The sequence below is a fragment of the Brachypodium distachyon genome, chromosome 2 (assembly GCF_000005505.3).
Source record: "Brachypodium distachyon strain Bd21 chromosome 2, Brachypodium_distachyon_v3.0, whole genome shotgun sequence".
Classification (NCBI taxonomy): domain Eukaryota; kingdom Viridiplantae; phylum Streptophyta; class Magnoliopsida; order Poales; family Poaceae; genus Brachypodium; species Brachypodium distachyon.
In genome coordinates, this window is record NC_016132.3 from 1,199,552 (window position 1) to 1,214,039 (window position 14,488).

At 44.6% G+C, this 14,488-nt stretch overlaps 3 protein-coding genes and 1 pseudogene across 6 annotated transcripts; all 4 read left to right on the forward strand.

Annotated features, from left to right (window-relative positions):
• The first annotated feature begins 44 nt into the window (after positions 1-44).
• On the forward strand, positions 45-4,037 carry LOC100823045 (E3 ubiquitin-protein ligase SINA-like 11). Its single transcript, XM_014898865.2, has 2 exons — positions 45-340; positions 3,075-4,037. The coding sequence occupies exons 1-2, from the start codon at positions 188-190 to the stop codon at positions 3,729-3,731; spliced, it is 810 nt and encodes a 269-aa protein (XP_014754351.1). The 5' UTR covers positions 45-187; the 3' UTR covers positions 3,732-4,037.
• Positions 4,038-4,487: 450 nt separating this feature from the next.
• On the forward strand, positions 4,488-6,204 carry LOC100823362 (annotated as a pseudogene).
• A 394-nt stretch (positions 6,205-6,598) lies between these two features.
• Positions 6,599-14,301, forward strand: LOC100823667 (E3 ubiquitin-protein ligase SINA-like 2). 4 transcript variants are annotated; one of them, XM_024460011.1, is made up of 4 exons: positions 6,599-6,859; positions 7,129-7,390; positions 7,503-8,460; positions 14,040-14,301. In XM_024460011.1, exons 2-3 carry the CDS (start codon positions 7,247-7,249, stop codon positions 8,412-8,414), a joined length of 1,056 nt encoding a protein of 351 aa, XP_024315779.1. In that variant the 5' UTR covers positions 6,599-6,859; positions 7,129-7,246; the 3' UTR covers positions 8,415-8,460; positions 14,040-14,301. The 4 variants fall into 4 exon arrangements, with proteins under 4 accessions (XP_024315779.1, XP_010230391.1, XP_010230392.1 ...); XM_010232089.3 differs by lacking the exon at positions 14,040-14,301 and having other exon boundaries at positions 7,503-8,612; XM_010232090.3 differs by lacking the exon at positions 14,040-14,301 and having other exon boundaries at positions 6,599-6,850; positions 7,503-8,612.
• On the forward strand, positions 8,864-9,370 carry LOC104583001 (cyclin-dependent kinase inhibitor 1C-like). Its single transcript, XM_010234643.1, has one exon. It carries the CDS (start codon positions 8,864-8,866, stop codon positions 9,368-9,370), a length of 507 nt encoding a protein of 168 aa, XP_010232945.1.
• Positions 14,302-14,488: the final 187 nt, after the last annotated feature.

A 14,488-nucleotide genomic window follows, 5' to 3' on the forward strand; every position in this document is an offset into this window, starting at 1 on the left:
TGGGCCCATTACCCCGCCCGACTTCTACCGCGTCTTCCGTTTTCTGTTCGAAATTTCGAAATTTGAGCCAGAGACAGAGGGCGGGAGTGAGAGGCGGCTCGATTCCCCAATCGGGCGACGAGGCAGCCGGCGGCGCCGCCGTGCCCTGCAGCCAGGTTCCCGCGCTTCCGCCCGACGGAGGGAAGGGATGGGAACGCAGCAGCAGCAGCAGAAGGAGGAGGGAGAGGAGGGCAGCGCCGTCAAGAGGAGGAAGGTCGCGGCGGCCGCCGACGTCACCATGGACCTCGAGCTCCTCGACTGCCCCGTCTGCTTCCACCCCCTGCGCCCCCCCGTTTTCCAGGTACCCATGGATCTGTTGATCTGCGCCGATGCTACTGAAACCCTACAAGCTCCTCACTCCTCAGGGACGATGCCGATTTAACTCTGTTGTTTTGGGCAGAAATAGCGTCAGTAGAATCTGTACGAACTTTTTGGGAGTCTCAATACTGCGAAGTTCATATGTTATTATTACTTGTACTTCGTGATTCATCTGTTACCTAGTTTGAGTTTGTTGCCGAACTGCAGGGTGTTGCCGCGAGATTATTTTGTTAGAATTCAGTAACTGATCCTGAAATGGAACTGTTGGATGCCCGGTTTTGGTTTTGCAGTGGTGAATTGTAAGTGAAGGTCGACATCTCTGAAGAATTAGAACGAAATTAATAGCCCAAACAGAACACCCAATAGTTGAATGTAGATTGATGGGCAATTGCGCCATTACCCATTAAGTTCATTTAATGTTGCAGCGTGCAAGTAGAGTATGAGTTTGTTACTCAAGTTTTTGTAACCTAAATAAGTAGAACACACTCAGATGGAAATTACGGTTGAAGATGTGTGCGCTCTAAAAAATAGTTGGCACATTTTCTTCAATGTACGCCAATTCCAATTACCTTGTCGGAAAGTAAGTTACTACATTTGGGTCGGGATAGTTTGTGCATCTTATGCTAATAGGGATTCATAAGGTCTGTGTATCATCATTGTGGAGAAACCATGAAGTAGGAAAAGTATACTATCTTCATTGAAGACATGTCATTTTAAGAATTTGCAGTAGGATGGCTTGGTGTATCTTAGTATAAGAACAACTTCTGTCATACTAGTAGGAGTGAACTGAATGTGTGAAAACAGCATCACACACAAAACTAGTTATTAGTTACCTTATGCAATAAATTCGCGTCGAAGGGAAACTCATGTGCATTTCTTTCCTTGTGCACGCGAAGCCAGCCACCCGTGTTCGATCCCAGTTCTCCGCCATGTGTGTCTGTGGCCTTGGTTGTTACTTCTTATTAAAAAAGCCACAAGGCCTAGTCCGTGTTGGTCGAGTTTTTTTAGGAACTGGGTGTCGACCAGCTGGCTACTGGGTCATGCACCCAGCTTTCCACCCGCGTTGAGCCCTGTGCTTCACAGGGTTTGTGTGTCTTGGTTGTTTAATTCTTACTACTAATTAAATAAGGCACAGGTGTAAGTCCTTGTTGGTTGAGTTTTTTTTTTTTGCAAAAGTATGGATGCCATTCTGTGAGTTGATATTGTAATCTATTTTCGTAGCATGACGGGAAATCCTGGATCCACCCTGCTTGTATGAAAATATTCTGAAGTTTAACCATGTTGTTGGCATATACAACTCATCATGTAATATCAACATAGTATTAACTTTCAGATAACAGTTGTGTTTGATGAATTTAAGCTATTCAAACAGAAATGGTTACTGAGCTCATTTACATGTAGCAAATTCTGGTTTGCTCCAAGCAAAATCTTGAACACACACCTAAGTGTGCTTCATTTTGTATTAGAAGAAGAAGACAAGAAGGCGCAACAGTTACAAAAGTCAGCCAAAAAGAAACGAAAGCGACAAAGAAAGAACAAGAAGAATGGCCAATGGCCAAACCAAAACAAGAACAGAAACTGAACAGTTAGTCTACAACAATGCAGGTGTTTGATTTTGTCGCCAAACTGCAGGATCTTGCTGACATTATTTAGTTGGAATTCAGTAACTGATCCTGAAACTAAACCTGGATGCTAGGTTTTGGTTTTGCGTTGGCGAACTGTAAGTCAAGATTGACATCTCTGAAGAATTAAAATAAAATTAATATCCCTAACACCCAATAGATTGGTGCAGTGTCTTCAGTTGGTCACTGTATGGAAACCCAAACTGCGAGAGCTATGCTATATTCTCCATCATTCACTAGTTGGTCAAGAAATTGAATTTAGATGGGCAACTGCACCATTAAGCTTATTTAATGTTGCAAGTTGCAACTATGAGTTTGTTACTCATGTTTTTTGTAACCTAAAGAAGTAGAACGTATTCAGATGTAAATTATGGTTGAAGATGTGTGCCAGCTGTCCAGCTCCTATTGTCTTTGTGCAGTTGTACACCAGCCATGCAGCTCCTGTTGTCTTTGTGGAAAGTATTACTACATCAGGGATAGTCTGTGTACCTTATGCAAACTAGGGATTCATAAGGTCTGTGTGTCATCATTGTCTTCATTGAAGAAATGACATTTCAAGAATTTGCAGTAAGTTGGCTTGGTGTATTTCAGTATGAGAACAACTTTCGTCATACTAGTAGGAGTGAAGTGAATGTGTGAAAACAGCTACACATACAGAACTAGTTATTAGTTAACTTGTGCAGTAAATTCATGTGCAAGGGAAATACATGTGCATTTCTTTACGTGTGCGTGCCCAGCCTGCCACCGGTGTTCAAGCCTTGTCATGTCATGCCCGCCAACAAAACTATTTAACTCTCAGATAAAAGTTGCTGCGACAAATCGAAGGCATTCAAATGGGAATGGTTAATGAGCTCATTTACATGCAAGGAATGCTTATTTGCTCCAGTTTTTTTTCCAGTTTCTGGTTATTTTTAACTCGAATCATATAATGGTCATTATAACATGTACTCCATGCAATAAATACTTCCCATGTTTGTTCATCATTCAGCTGTATTTATTTCAGTATAAGTTACTAGTATATTTTTTTGATTGATTTTCTCTTGAACACACCTATTTTCCCTTTCATATATTTACTGATTCATCTCTGTTCGTCAGTGTACTGTGGGGCATGCCATATGCTCATCTTGCCATGACAAGGTCTTAGAGAAGTGCCACTTCTGCGCCGTCCCCACAGTTTACAATCGCTGCTACATGGTAGAACATGTGGTTGAATCCATCAAAGTTTCTTGTTCCAATGGGAACTATGGATGCACTGCAAGGATAACCTATTATCAGAAAGAAGACCACGAGAAAGGTTGCCCATATGCACCATGCTTCTGCCCCGAAACTGGCTGCAGCTTCAGTGGACAGACCGCAATGCTTCTGGACCATTTTTCAGGCAAGCACAAGTGGCACTCCCCAAAAGTTGTGTACAGCAAGGCGATGCGGATACGCATCCACATGGGATCGACCGTTCTGGTGGGCGAGGATGGGCACCTGTTCCTGGTCAACATGATACTGGAATCCCTTGGTGGTGTCATCTCAGTTTGCAACGTCCAGCCTCACATCACAGGATCCAAGTTCAAATGCAAGCTGACATCGTCGTGCTCTGAACCAAGCTTTTCTCAGGCTATGGAGTTTCAAACAAGGAGCACCAATCTGTATGATGGTCTGCCGAAAGATTGCTTCCTCTTCCTTGTGCCGAAGTTGTTGCTTCGAGGCACCGGTGCAAGCACCACAACCATGTTGGGTGTGACGCTCACGCCACAGTAGGATGCATGTCCAAGGGATGGCACAACCATCAACCATGGTGAGTGTATATAATAGTACTCCGGCCTGTGTTGAATTGGGTTTGACAAGTGAGTGCTTATAAATCTCTCAGTAGCTAGCTCTCAGTTTTTGGAGGAGGCACTAGTGTTATTTTGGTACTGTTTGGAACCCGAGTGATATTTGATCGGATTGTCCGGTACGGTTTGTACTCTGGGAATTTTTTTGCTTAAAATTGTAGAAATGATGAACAACTCACGCTACATCGCTGAAGTTGTTCCTTGCCTGACCAGTACTTGAAGTTCTATTAAACTCTCCTGACTAGTATTTGACACAGAAATTGCCTGGGATTTACATGAACGTGCAGCAACTCATCCAGCAAACTGGAAACATGGTGCAAACCTGGCCCTGTAACTCAGGAGACAGCCGAAGCCCTGTTCTTATTCACGATTTGATTTGACATATAATCACATAAAAGCATTGGTTAATGTCATGTAACCTCGAGGCACATAGAGGATCTCCAGGGGTTTGTTCGTTCAGGGAGGCCGGATCCAGTGGAATGAAGCTTTGCCTAATTTGGATTTGGTTTTTGAAATGACAAACTTTGTCGGTTAGTTCTGGAAGCCCATTGAATCTGGTCTGGGCCTCCCATGGACTTTCCGGGCCCTTGTTGGGCCCGAACTGGGGCAACCGGGCTTTCTATTTCCAGGGTAGTACAAGTAGCGTTGTATTCGTCCACTTTACCCTAGTCCGACCGACCAACCGGCGCCGGCGGAACCTAAGCGCCGCTCTACTCCTCATCGACCCCGCCGCATCCGCCGGCCGCCGCCGCGCCTTCATCAAAAGGTCGCATCCGGTGAGTCTCTCGCTTCGTCTTCCTCCTCCCAGTCGGTTCGCTTCGTCGATCGATTCCCACTCCAGCATTAATTTGTTTCTCTACTCCGTAGAGGTTCTGGAGCTGGATCTTTGCACCGATCATCTGTTGATTGAACTGCTCTTCTTGCATCTGCCCCTTTTTTTTAACCTGGTTAGTCTGCAGTCCACGTGTTTGCTGATTTGTGTTTGCATCGATTTTGCTTTCTCTTTTTTGCGTACAAGAAAATCAACGTCGATCCTCTAATTCACATGGCACATTGTGGACCTGCCTTGGATATTATTGTTGATCGCCTACAAATTATGGAGGGATGTCTTGTGTTTTAACCTATTGGTTTTAAATCTCTATAGGCCTTGGTTCTAATCTCATGGAGGTGACTGGTAACGGCAGCAACAAGGACGGGGATGGTCGGCAAGAGGGAAAGGAGGCTGCCAAGAAGCAGAATGTCACCATGGGGATGGAGGTCTTGGACTGCCCTGTCTGCTCTTACCCTCTTCGGCCTCCCATTTTCCAGGTAGTCCAGTGCATTTCTAGTATGCTGACATTTATACAAATCATGAGATTGAAATTCTTGTGTCAGTCTGTTTATGTGATGCTGTCTTCTTTTTAATGTGCAAGTCAATTCTGAGCTTGCCTGGTGAATTATTTGCAGTGTTCCATGGGGCACTTGGTCTGCTCTCCTTGCCGCGACAAGCTCCCGGATAGCAAGTGCCAGGTCTGCTCCGGGGTTGTCCTGCAGAGCAGCTGCTACGGCATGGAGCGTGTGGTTGAATCCATCCTTGTACCCTGCCCCTACGCCGAGCACGGATGCACCGAGAGCATCATCTACTACCTCAAGGAAGAACACAAGAAGGCGTGCCCCCACGCGCCGTGCTTCTGCCCGAACCCTGGCTGCGGCTTCGCTGGCCCAACGGTGGCGCTCCTCGACCACTTCACGGCAGAGCACAAGTGGCCGACGACAGCGTTCAAGTACAACTATCCGTTTTGTCTCGTTGCCAAGCCTGGCGTGCATGTCCTCCGTGGCCAAGACGGAAACATCTTCCTACTCAACGTGGCCTTGCCGATGTCACCCCTGCATGCCGTCTCGCTTGTCTGCATCCAGCCAAACTCCTCCTCGGAGTTGTCCAGTTTCAGATGTTATGTGGATTTCTCGTGCTGGAAGGAGCATCACCAGCACTCTTCGCTGGAAGCGATCAGAAACTCGTCGCTGTCCGATGGGCTGCCCACGGACTGCTTCTGCTTTGTACCCATGGCCTCTGTCAAGCTCAGTATCACCATAAATAACGAGCTGATGCACACCGACGAGGACGGGGATGAGGAGGACGAGGACGAGGAGGAATGCATTATGTTTTAACCAATGCCTCCATTCTCCAATGAGGACGAGGAGGATTTATGAATTCTCTCCATGTGCATGGTACTACCTTCGTTTCATATTTCTTGTCTCAAATTTGCCCAAAAAACAAGAATTACAGAACGGATTGAGTAATTTTTTGATGCAACTCGTTTGAGGATGCGTACATTGAGAGACAACAATCCTTGAAATTTATGAGTACTTACCATGTAGCAGTAGACTATCTGATCAGTATGTATTCTCCAATGCATCAATCAGTTTCTATATCTTCAGCCAGCCCCAATAGGTAGAATAACTACCGCTGCTATTTGCTATAATCTCTATCAAAGAAAAATGAAGCTTGGATGTCTTGGAGACTTGGACATGATCACTTTGGCAATTATTCGTGTGTTATGCATGTTGTGAATTACTGCATCCAATGCTGGTATTCGTTTTTTCAGAATTAGTGCTAATGAGAACAAGACATATAACACGCAGAACAAAAAAAAATGGCAGCACGCAGAACAGAGGCTCAATTGCTTAGGTTCCGAAGGGCCCATGAAAAGAAGCCTAGGTTCCGAATGGCCCATGAAAATATTCACCCAATTCCTGGCAGGGCCATATCCAGCTAGCCAACCCTTTCGTCTCCTGCATAAGAAGTCAAGAACAGAGGCACAGCCTGCCGCCGTCGCTCTTGCCGCACCGCCTCCTTTGCTCTCGTCGGGTTCAGATCATCGAAGCTAGGGGAGAGATCTCGCCGGCAAGAGGGATCGATAGTCGTATCTCCCCTCGGACGAGCAGTGGAGGACGGCGACCAAACCGTTGGTGGCGCCGCCGTCAGCAAGCTACACCCAGGCAGGGCGGCGATGGTGACTAGTCCTCGATTCCTCATAGCGGATGCTCCTTGTGGAGGACTACCAGGTATTTCAGGTACGATCTTGAATCAAAACAGGAATACATTTACCTTTTCCTTCACTGCCTCGTTAGATTTGTTCTCGGTCACTGCAGAATCAGCCAAAAGCCAAACTCCTCTTTTCCTGAACAATAGAACTAAAAGATGTGAAATTTTGGCACTTCCCGTCTCGATTTGTTGGAAATGTTTTCATTGAATACGTGCTCTGTTACTTTTGTTTTTGCTAATTTGTGCCGGCTGCCACGCCATTATCTTTTCAATGACTCTTACACATGTCGTGGAACAGAAGTGTAGAACGGAGTGGGTGGCGAGAGATTGTGTTGATCAACAGGTTTAGAGCTCTCGTACGCCTGCGGTAGCTCTAACAAGCAAGCTGGTACTAGTAGCTTTGGGTTTTGGTGGCGATGGATGGTGATAGCTCTAATAAGAGACAAGGAGAAGCTCAGCCAGAGGGCCAGGACAATGCCAAGAGGCAGAATGTCACCATGGGGATGGATACCCTCGACTGCCGCATCTGCTCTCAGCCCCTCGAGCCTCCCATTTTCCAGGTAAATGCGCACCGTGATTGTACATATCACTAACTGTGATCAAAACCGGGCTTCAATTTTCTCTTGCATATAGTATGATTCCTCATGTGGAAATTTGTGTGCTCTATTCCAGTGTCCTAAGGGCGATTTCATCTGCTCGCCCTGCCATGACAAGCTCCCGGAAAACGAGCGTACTGCTTCTCAGCGCAGCTACGGCATGGAGCGTGTCGTCAACAGCATTTTCGTTCCCTGCAAGCATGGATGCACCACAAAGATCACCTATTACGAGAAGGAAGAACACGAGATGGGGTGCCCGAGAGCGCCATGGCTCTGCCCGGTCTCTGGCTGTGGCTTCGCTGGTTTATCCACGCCGCTCCTGAACCATCTCACCACCTTCCACAAGTTGCCAACTAAAACATTCAAATACTTCACACCGTTTGATATGCAAGTCCAACCGGGATCTCACGTTCTCCGTGGTGGATATGGTCATCTCTTCCTGCTCGAAGTGGCGTCGCTGGAGTCCCTCGGCCATGCAGTCTCACTCGTTTGTGCCGAGCCCAAGACTTCGTTGCTACCTATCAGATGCTCCATCGGTTTCTCGTGCTTCGAAGGCCATTACCAGGTCTCATCGTTGCTTGTTGGACACGTTGGAAGCTCGCCATTGTCTGATGGGTTGCCAGCGCAATGCTTCTGTATTGTTCCCAAGGTTTCTGGTGGACAACAAACCAATGCCGTGCTCCGGATTACCATAGGTTTATTGTACGATCACCATGAAGAGCTGGAGGAGGAAGACAGTGACGATGGTAGCTACAATGTGGATGAGGATGACAACATGACGGCAACGTGGAGGATAGGGATCACAGAGGTGGTGGTGGAGGATGGCGACGGCGCTGGCTATGAGGAGGAGCAGGACCCTGAGAAGTTGGTGGATGATGATACGACGATAACAATAACAGCTAGGACAAGATGGATGATGACAGTGACGAAAGAGGAGGAAAAGGCAGACGAGAAGGATGATGACGTGGACGATCACAATGGTGATTGATGTGTCGGTGCTGCGGCTCAATGAGAATGTCTATGGTGTCTGCGTGCTTTTTGTTAAGAATAATATATGATCAATTAGTTAGTTATTAGTAGGCAGTTACTACAAAAGTTGGAGACACCAATGCATGTATTGGTGCCTCTTCAACCTGTATAAGTATCATCATCAATCAATGGAATAAGACACAGAGATTCATTCTCATTTCATTTTACAACACGTTATCACGCACGTAGTTCTACCATCACGGAGCAAGAAGAGAAGAAAGGTGAGAAACAATGGCAATCTATGATCTGCCTATAGTTCTTGTCGCCCTCCTCGAGTTCTTCGGCCAAGGAGCAAGTCGCCGGGGATCTTACCGTCACCGCCGCCGTTGGGCTCGCCGCCGGTGGACCCCACGCCGCCAGACCCGCTCGGGTGGTCACAATGTCCGTCGCGGCCGCCGGTTCGCCGCCATGGAGACTCTCACCGGCCCTAGCACGGCTGCACCGAACCCCGCAGCGCCGGCCTCGCCGGAATACTTGCCGGCGATGGACTGGATCCTCACGGGCCCGGCGCCGCCCATGATAGGTGAAGACGAAGACTTTGCGGCCGCCCTTGCTCCGCCCCCGCTGCCGCTCTACTGCCCCGTACACGGGTACGGGCCGTGCCCGACGAGGGACGGCACGGCGCCGCTCCTCCCGTCTCCGACTCCTCATGCGCTGGCCGCCGAAGCCGCTCCACCGGTCGCGGACGCCGGGCCTTCGGCCACAGACGCTCCACCTCCAGCCTTCAACCTCGTTCCTCCAGCCGATGAAGATGACGGCGAGGTCGTCGACGACGTCCACCTGGAGGCGAGGCGCCTCCTCCGCAAGTTTGCGGCCGCCATGGCCGCTCACCGCGCAGGGCCGGCCGCCGGTGGCTGGAATGCAGCGGCCCTCGACCTCTCCTCCTCCAATGAGGGGGGGTCCTCCTTCCCCTAGGCGCACCGGCGAGTGGGGTGGGCGGCGGCAGCACGGGCGGTGGCGGCGGCGGGATTTGGGGGAGCAGGGGTGGCGGCGGCGGCGCTGGGGCGAGGTAACCCTAACCCTAACCGCCCGCCCCACCCCCTTTGTAACCACGCCCCTCGGCCCGACCTGGGCCGGCCGAAAGGCCACCAAGGCCCAGGCCCACGCCCCGAGCCGCTTGCACGCGTGCGCCCTCCCCACTGGCTAAGGCCATTTTGCAGAAAAGCCCAGAACTTCTGGCTATTTACGAATTGGTCCTTGTATCTATCTAAATAGTTGTATTTTACATACCTATAGGTCCCTGCACTTATGTTTATTTAGATTCCAGTGGTTTTAGGATATATTCCTACTAAAGACATATTCCTATGTCAATGTCAATGTAAATATTGTCGTGTTCAATGTGTTTGTATGATATACGTCCCTATTACATGTGATATTTACACTTTGCAATTGAGATTTATTTATTTTTCCTTGCATTTTGGAGAGTTTTGCTTCAACAATTAAGTCCTAAAAAGGCACCAAAAATGCCCCAAATTGACTTAATTCAAGAAAAATCTCCATTTATGATAAACAAAATTATCATCACGTGATTACCTCAATTTAATATATGCGAATCACAAGGTACTATAGACTTTCAATAACGGTAAAACGATATAATTGCGTTGAATGTTCCGTGGGAACATACACCTTATTGAAAGCAGCGAATTATTTCACGTAGCACTGAGGGGTCTACATAGTGTAAAAATGCACAATGACTACCTTCACCGTGCTCTTCTAATATTAAATAACACAAGGTGCTACAGCCTTTCAATAACGGTAAAACGATATAATTGCGTTGAATGTTCCGTGGGAACATACACCTTATTGAAAGCAGCGAATTATTTCGCGTAGAACTGAGAGATCTACACCAATAAATCGGTGATTATCTTCAAAGTGTTATTTGAGGTCTATACTATATGAATTTAACATTGATTTGTATCTCAGGATTTTGTATGCACAGCATGTGCACAAGGCAAGCTCATTTTAAGACCTTCTTATCTTAAAATACAAGCGGAACCACTACAGTTCCTTGAACGAATTCAAGGAGATATTTGTGGTCCTATTCAACCATTGTTTGGACCATTTAGATATTTCATGGTATTAATTGACGCATCTACGAGATGGTCTAATGTGTGTCTACTTTCCACACGTAACCATGTCGCAAAGATAATGAGCCAAATAATTAAATTAAAAGCTCATTATCCAGAGCATCGAATTAAAACAATTCGAATGGACAACGCTGCTGAATTCTCCTCACGCGCCTTCAATGATTATTGCATGGCATTAGGAATCGAAGTTCAGCAGTCAGTCCCATACGTCCACACACAAAATGGTTTGGCTGAATCTTTTAATAAGAGAATTAAGTTTATTGCGAGACTTTTATTACAGAATTGTAATCTACCAACAACTTGTTGGGGTCATGCGGTTATACATGCCGCTGATTTAATTCAATTGCGACCAACTGCATATCACACTACTTCTCCTCTTCAATTAGTACATGGAAATCCACCAAGTATTTCCCATCCGCGAAAATTCGGTTGCGCTACATACGTACCGATCTCACCACCACAACGTACATCAATGGGACCACATAAAAAATTGGGGATCTATGTGGGGTACAAATCACCGTCAATTATCAAGTACCTAGAACCTCTGACAGGGAATCTATTCACTGCCCGGTACGCTGATTGTATTTTCAATGAGGACCATTTCCCGGCATTAGGGGGAGATTTAAAGTACCAAAAACAAGAATGCCAGGAAATCAATTTGAATGTCCAAGGCATTTCCGCCTCTGATCTACGTACTCAAGAAACTGAACAACAAGTTCAGAAAATAATAAATTTGCAACATATTGCAAACAATTTACCAGACGCATTTGTTGATTACAAAGGTGTAACTAAATCTTATAATCATGCACAGAACGTACCAGAAAGAGTGGAGGTACCTATAAAAATCACTCAACCTCCTGCACCTACCGTTCAAAGGAAGAGGGGGAGAAGTACGACAACTAAAAAGGATCTAACTTTCAGCAAGCAACAAAAGGAACAAACGAAGGAGCCGCAGAAAAGAAAACAGAAGAATAAACCTTCTGGACCTCCTTCAACAACAACAACAAATATGAGTCAACATTTGATTGACCGAGATCAATTGGGTAATATACACCCTATGGATAACCAACATCCACAACCCAGCTTAATAGTGCACTCAATTACTGATGCTGGTACATCGGAAAACCTAGACTTAACCGCAACGGGAAATCGCGAACAGTCACCAAAGGTAAACGAAATTTCCACAAATTATTTAGATACTGGAGAAACATATAATAGAAAGACTACATTCGTCGACACATATTTCTCAACTAAAATTGCAAACAACCTTCTAAATGATCATGATCCAAAGACCATAGCTGAGTGTGAAAAACGCTCCAACTAGCTCAAATGGAAGGATGCAATTCAAGCAGAAATAGCCTCGCTCAATAAAAGAAAGGTATTTACAGAAGTAATACCTACACCTCCAAGTGTTTTTCCAGTGGGATTCAAATGGGTTTTTGTCCAGAAAAGGAACGAAAACAATGAGGTGGTGAGATATAAAGCAAGGCTAGTAGCACAAGGGTTTACGCAGAGACCCGGCATTGATTTCAATGAAACATACTCTCCGGTTATGAGTGGAATTACTTTCCAATATTTAATCTCATTGTCTGTTCAAAATCGTCTATCTATGCAGTTGATGGACGTCGTGACTGCATATCTTTATGGGTCATTAGATTCGGATATATACATGAAAATTCCAGATGGAATCCAAATTTCGAATGCTAACGCAAGAGGCAACATGTACTGTGTAAAGTTGAATAAATCTTTATACGGTCTAAAACAGTCGGGTAGAATGTGGTACAACCGACTAAGTGAGTTTCTCATTAAAAGGGGTTACTCTAACAATGATGACTGCCCATGTGTATTCATCGAGAAATCCAAAACAGGATTTTGTATTATCTCTGTATATGTTGATGATTTAAACATCATTGGCAACAAACAGGATATTGATGAGGCTCGTAATCATCTAATGACGGAATTTGAAATGAAAGATTTGGGTAAAACCAAGTTCTGCTTAGGTTTACAACTTGAGCACCTTCCTTCGGGAATATTGGTTCACCAAGTTACATATATCCAGAAAATCTTGGAGAAACTTAACATGGACAAATCCTATCCATGCAAAACACCTATGGTAGTTCGATCTCTAGACGTAGAGAAAGATCCATTCAGACCAAAAGTTGATGGAGAGGAAATATTGGGATCTGAATTCCCATATCTTAGTGCCATTGGAGCATTAATGTACTTAGCAAATTGCACCCGGCCGGATATTGCATTTGCGGTAAATTTACTAGCTAGACATAGCGCAGCTCCAACAAAACGCCATTGGGTAGGAGTCAAGCAAATTTTTCGCTACCTACAAGGCACTAAAGATTTAGGTCTATATTTCCAAAAGGAAAACCAAAACTCTGAATTAATCGGATACACTGATGCTGGCTATTTATCTGATCCCCACAATGTCAGATCCTAGACCGGTTTTGTGTTCCTACACGGTGGGACAGCTATATCATGGAAGTCTTCTAAACAGACTCTGGTGGCTACATCCACAAATCATTCGGAAATAATAGTCTTATACGAAGCATCTCGTGAGAGTGTATGGCTACGAAGAATGATTAACCACATACAACAATCATGTGGTATTGGTTCAATTGAATCACCAACGATTATCTATGAGGATAATTCAGCTTGTGTTACTCAGATGCAATCAGGTTATATAAAGAGCAATATGACTAAACATATTGCACCTAAACTATTCTATCCTCATGAATTACAACAAAATGGGGAGATAAATATCTTGCAAACCAAATCATGTGATAATCTCGCGGATTTGTTTACTAAGTCCTTACCTAGCTCCATATTTCAGAAATTTGTATATGGGATCGGTATGTGACAACTTAAAAGTTTGCAAGCATCAGGGGAAATGTTCACCTGAGTTTAACCTGTTTACAACATCATATTGCACTCTTTTCCTATTATGAGTTTTACTCACTAGTTTCTCATAGAAGGTTTTTAATGAGACAATATTAACATAAGATTATATGTCATATTTTCTATTTTCCCCACCGGGGTTTTTACAGATAATATACAAGACATATTTATTGTCCATATAATTCAATATGAATTATCAAGAGGCAATATTCAAAATATGTTATACCATTTTCTCCTTAATTTTTCCATTGGGTTTTTAAAAAGAGTTTTCATAACATATCAATATTATTATTTCCTCAATATTTTTCCCACAGGGTTTTTGGAGGAAATTACTACATTACAAGATTCCATGATGATTCAAGAATATACAAGTCAAAGAAGCAAATTGATCAAGGAGGAGTGTTAAGAATAATATATGATCAATTAGTTAGTTATTAATAGGCAGTTACTATAACCGTTCGTGTCCCAAGTTTTGGAAAACTTGAGACACGAAGGCAAAAGTTTGAGACACCAATGCATGTATTGGTGCCTCTTCAACCTATATAAGTATCATCATCATCACCAATTGATTCTCATTTCATTTTACAACACTTTTGAGCAAGATCTTGGTTATTCAGTCTGCTTACTCGTGTAGTCATGCTCTGAATTATGCAGTACTCTGTTTTTTCTCCTTTTTTTACACAGAAAGCACCTCTTTATTTATCAAAATTATAGTTACTCTGTTAGTAGCGTGGTTAGTCAGTCGTCAACTTGGTCATGTAAGAAGTATTCCATATCTTCATTGCCTGAATCATGATTCTGCTACTACTTCCATATGTTCATTGCGGACTGTAAGAAATATTCTGAGAATTATTCCATATGCAACCGTTAAGGCTTGGAGACGGGGATTGTTCAACCTCTGCGGATGGTTTGGCAGTAATATTTATTACTTTGTTTACTTTCATATGTTCATATATTTATTAATTTGTTTACTTATTGGTCACTTTGAGTACTCGGCCTTGTGCCAGTGTTCTGAGTAATCGAGCTACGGCTCATATAA

Coding starts and splice junctions, on each gene's coding strand:
- LOC100823045 (XM_014898865.2), top strand. CDS start 188: ATGGGAACGCAGCAGCAGCAGCAGAAGGAGGAGGGAGAGGAGGGCAGC. Junction 341..3,074: donor TGCGCCCCCCCGTTTTCCAG/GTACCCATGGAT, acceptor TCTGTTCGTCAG/TGTACTGTGGGGCATGCCAT.
- LOC100823667 (XM_024460011.1), top strand. CDS start 7,247: ATGGATGGTGATAGCTCTAATAAGAGACAAGGAGAAGCTCAGCCAGAG. Junction 7,391..7,502: donor TCGAGCCTCCCATTTTCCAG/GTAAATGCGCAC, acceptor GCTCTATTCCAG/TGTCCTAAGGGCGATTTCAT.
- LOC104583001 (XM_010234643.1), top strand. CDS start 8,864: ATGGAGACTCTCACCGGCCCTAGCACGGCTGCACCGAACCCCGCAGCG.